The sequence below is a fragment of the Buceros rhinoceros genome, unplaced genomic scaffold (genome assembly GCF_000710305.1).
Source record: "Buceros rhinoceros silvestris isolate BGI_N320 unplaced genomic scaffold, ASM71030v1 scaffold40441, whole genome shotgun sequence".
In the NCBI taxonomy this organism is placed as follows: Eukaryota; Metazoa; Chordata; class Aves; order Bucerotiformes; family Bucerotidae; genus Buceros; species Buceros rhinoceros.
In genome coordinates, this window is record NW_010393196.1 from 1 (window position 1) to 5,029 (window position 5,029).

The 5,029-nt window shown below is 38.1% G+C and overlaps 1 protein-coding gene across 1 annotated transcript; it reads right to left on the bottom strand.

The window, feature by feature from the left end:
* Positions 1 to 1,646: 1,646 nt before the first annotated feature.
* LOC104501036 (V-set and transmembrane domain-containing protein 2A) lies at positions 1,647 to 1,983 on the bottom strand (the record flags this gene model as incomplete). The annotated part of the gene is made up of 1 exon (XM_010144771.1): positions 1,647 to 1,983. A coding segment is annotated over one exon (337 nt), but the record flags the coding sequence as incomplete, so codon positions are not given.
* Between the last annotated feature and the right edge of the window lie 3,046 nt (positions 1,984 to 5,029).

The window sequence follows — 5,029 nt, forward strand, 5'->3', positions numbered from 1 at the left end:
TTGTAAATATTTCCATGTTGTAGTTTTTGTGTGGTTGGTTTTTTTTTTTTTGGTTGATTTTTTTATGGGAACCTTTCCAGGTACTAACTGACCAGCTCTCATATGTCCTGTAGGTGGGTAAAACTGGCCACAATGCAATGTAGTCTGTAGCTACATACTTAATAAAATTGTTACTATTTTAACTAATTTAACATAGAACTGAAAAAACCCAGAGTTTTCACTTTATGGACAAGTCTGTTGCTTTGAAACTTATAAATCCAATGGAAAATGGAAAATATTCAGTATATAGATTTATCTGAAAGGAAAGCCACGGTAGAATGAAGATTTTAAATCAATTGAAACATTACTTTTCTTCTAACAGCTTAAACATTTTTTGGATGAGTTAAAAAATGAAAATGGATCAATTTCATGGAAAGAGAACTGAATATAACTTCTAAATAATTTTTTTAAAAGTATACAGAGGTAAAATATTTAATTGCAGTAAGAATTTTCATATGAATAATCATATTGTTCTAATCTTCAATGAAATGTATTTTCCTTATGAAAATGTTAGATAATAAATGCCTATAAGATAAAAGTTGTACTCTGTTGTATTCCCAGTTTTGATTTTGATGCTGTGACATTTGCTAGCAGAAAAAATGATGCATCAGAACAAACCAGGTTAGCTTCCATTATATATTTTAAGCTAGGTTGTGTTCTCCTGCCTTACATAGGGCCCTGAATGTTATCAGAAATAACCCAGAAACTATTAAACTTGCACAGTTGGTTTTCCAGAGGTTTTTTATCATTTACAACATGTCTCAATTTTTTATCCTGTCCATCTCTCTATTGCTGCCATACAGTGGGCAACGGGTGCACATCCCGTATATTCAGGTACCTTTGCATAGCTGTGAATTTTACAGTACCAATATAGAAAATGCAGACATATATTGCTTAGAGGTTATTTCTACAGTGTTGTACAAAATCTCTCAGATGAAATATATAGTATGTTAATTTCTAAATGACAGGCAATTGAGGCATTGCTGTTTTAATGCTTGATTCAAAGCCGATGGTTAAGCAGCTGAAGATCAAAACCCCACATTCTCTGACAAACCAATGGTCTTTCTGAAGCCTACACAATGGAGAAACAATCTGGTGTATCTAAGGTCTGCTTAGATTTGGAAGTCAAGTTCCTTATGAAAATAGGATTGATAATAAAAGTAGATTCATTTCAACAAACGTTAGAAATACGAAAGTTAGGTGGCTGCCGTAAATTAACTTAGGAAGAAACACTTCTGGATCGGTGTTTTATTTAATTTACCATGCCATTTTAAAATGAGATTAGCCATTCAGTGACATGCCCCTCTCTTTCCATGCACATTACAGGTAAAGCTAAGCTTCAGTTAGGGAGCTAACCTGAGGTGGATAAAGCCAGTAGAGATAAAATTCACATATAGGAATTTAAGGCTTTTTGCATCTTCTGCCCAGAAAATTATTCTTCAGCTTTTAGGAAGTAAGGAGATAGCAGGAGGAATAGAGCCAGAAAGAAGGAGGAACAAATGAGCACCACACTCTTCCTAGTCACAATTCCTGGTTACCTTGTTGAGTTAGCCTCCTTTTACATGCTGGTAGGCAATCAAATGAAAGCTCAAAATGCTTTACCATACCTGATTGTGGACTTTGTTTGGGGATTTTGGCTGCTGCTTCGGGGCTGGAGGTGGCACGCACACGCTGATTGGCAGAGTTATGGATGCTACTTGGAACAGCTGCTGAGATGTTTTTGCGAGGTTTCATGTCTTGCAACCACATTGGAGATGCCTCAAAGGCTTGCATTCGCCGAGTGTGGCTGTTAGCATTGACTTTGAGAAATGCCTGGGCCTTGTATTCCTGAAGGTCTCCATAATTAGCATCGGTCACCCTGCACTCATACAAGCCTTCATCCTTTTTCCTCACTTTTGAAATCTGCAGCTTGTGGGAGATGTCATTCCCTTGTACTTTCACTGTCTGCAAATTTGCCAGGAAAACAAACAAACAAACATGTTGTCAGGTATTATTCTTTCTCTGGGAAGACTCTACTGTCATAGAGCCTGTCCAGAGAAGTTAAGTGCCAAATTAATCAGTGGTGTGATCGTGCTTACTGCAGGGAAGCTGCGTCAAGGATGAGTATGATTATTTCTAACAATGAGGTTGTCGACATCTTCTTTCCAAAACTGTTTAGATGGATTGCTCTGAAATGCTAACTGGCCTCAAACAATTCAAACTACTGTGCTCATTCCAATTAATTGCTTCAGATCATGTGATTCTTAATGAGCTTTCTTACATTAACCTAATATCTGCGAGCTTCATTGGTTAAACCTTTCCAGTTAGTTATCTTCATTGAATAACTCAGTTTTTAAACTGAGTGTATTAACAAATTTGTTGGAGATGTTTGCCAATAAAGTTCTTTAAGAACAATATTTTAGATTAGCATGTAGTCTTCACTACATTGAACATATTTGATATTCGGTTTGTCTCCTTCAGGCATGTCTAAACCTTTGATATTTTTTGTTTACTAAGCATAACAAGACACCTTGTGTCAGGTAGTTCCTTTTGTCTAACTTGTATAAGCATTTACTTGTAAGTCATATACAATTTCTGCAGCACACACTCAAGATAATTTTAAAAGCTGAAATAAGACTCATTATTTATTTTTAATTGCTTTTAATATCTGAAGGTAAAGTATTTTTGTCTCACATAATTAAAACACACTGAGTAAATTATGCATCCAGAAATGTGTGATAGGTATCATTAGGAAAGATAACACTGATTCCCTTCTGTATGTTCATCACTTTAGAGAATTTATATTTAATTAATTGGCTGTTACTCTCTATCTGGATCAATATCTGCTGCCCCACAGGAAGCCAGTTAAAAGGAATTCAGTGGTACAGAAAACTTCATCTTTGAAGAACTCCTGAACCTGGTTTACTTCCACCATTGCATAAACATGGATGCAAATGTTGCTTTGTGTGACAGGCATTGAGAAAACATCAGGGTGATGAATATATTGTGGATTACAGGAAATGGAAAACTGTTAGATTGAAACTAGGCACATGTTATTGTGATTATACAACACACTGTTTCTTATAGCTTGGCATGCTGTAGTCACCAGTGTTGACAAAGCACATATTCTGCCTGCTTGATAAATTGAAGAGCAATACTTGTGAATATATTACAGCTTTAACATACTGGATGGACTTTACAGACTGTTGTGTTACATCCAGCTCTGAATTTATACTTGGCAAACTGAGTTGAAGGTATGGATTGCATACTTTCAGGCATAACATATGCAATATTAATTACACAGAAAGTTCAGGATAGTTATTTAAACCATATTGAACAATAATATATCTCCACTGAACAGCTCATATTCAGCAAAAGGATTAAAGACTTTTCATATGAATGGAAAGAGGATCTGTAGGTCACATTCTGTTTTCACTTGCTCCCATGCAATATCTGCAGTGTTGAGTGCTGCATAGCACTAAGGAAAAACAGAATTTGTTTTGGGTTTTGCATTTGAAATTTAGAAATTGTTGCAGCCAGCAACATGAAGTCTTCATGAAGACTCTTTCCAGTAATACTAACGGATACTTTGTAAGCCTTCAAGAAAAAAAAAGAAGGAATGCTACATTTGTAACCACTGCATTTAGACTGTCAACCTAAGGTTGACTTTTTTTATTGCAAATATAAAATGTTTTATAAAAGCTTATAAAAAAATCTGTATAAATACCCCATTGTGAATTATTACCATACATAATGAGAGAGTTTTAACTTGAAAGATGGGACAAGCTTTACAGCGTATACTATGTCACATATCTTATGGATTACTATGGGGGTTTTGAATGAGCCAGTATTGATAAACAATAAATTGGCTGCTAGCACTATGTCCAGTGGAACAGTATCCAAAGACCACACGTGAGCTTCGTTTGTAAGATAGCCTTCAAATGTAACTGTAGATATGGTCCATGACACAAATTGTTTATGGTGTGTTGTATCACAGAAAATGTAATTATGGCCAGAATATGTATTGTTTTGAATGTAATGTATCTGAATTCTCATTTATAAATGACCTTCAGCTATACCTACCTGTGCTTCAACCTTATGTAATTACTTGGTTATTATTTGTAGTCATTGAAGAGCAGCTGAGTAAAGGATTTAACGATTATGATTCAACTTTATCAGTTGTTGTTTAAAGCTTTGCTGGTACTTCGAGCTGCAGCTAAAAGGCACTTCCAAAGGGATTGCGTCCAAGAAGGGGAAAACTGTTTTAGGCTCATAAGGAAAACTCATGCTGCAGTACCTGCTAAATATCCATGTCTTTTCACTGCAGTGAGCACCACACCGTGACCCCACCACCATACATTTCTTGAGATGCTGTGGGAGGAGGGTCTGAACTCCACTTGGGTTAGGGGCTGTGGCTGTGCCTCACTCAGGATATGGGTTTGCTGAGGAAGGAATCCTTTCCCTGGTCAAGGGCTAGAGCAATGTTGCTCACAATTTTGTTGAGACAACATTCTGCTTTAGTCTCCAGATGGCAGATCAGTAACTCTGGCGTCAGAACCCCACTTCCCTAGAAGGAGTCTCAGTGGCAAAGAGCGGAGATTATACCCAACAGAGAGGTCTTGCCCAAGGACTTCCTGAGCTTTTTTTCTGCCAGCAGATATGAGCCTGAGAAAGCACCTACTGAAATGCCACCCCACTGAAGGAAAGTGAAGCTTCATGGCCAAATCTCAGCTTTAAAACCAGCTTTGGAGTGCTAAGGCAGACTCAGCAGCTGCCCGGCGTAAACGAAAACAGAAGGTACAAGGACGGGCTGTTTCACGGCGTGAAAAGAGAGTCTGCTGAAGGCCTACTGCTCGGGCCAATGCCTTTATGCCCGGGGTCCCCAGGGGTGTCAGCTGCGTGCGGCAGGGCTGTCTAAGCACCCTCTAGCAGGGCGGGTCAGGAACGCGCCGCCTGCCCGCTTCGGCTTGCGGTACGTATAGGGAGTGGATGCAGTGTGGGGGAACAGCCT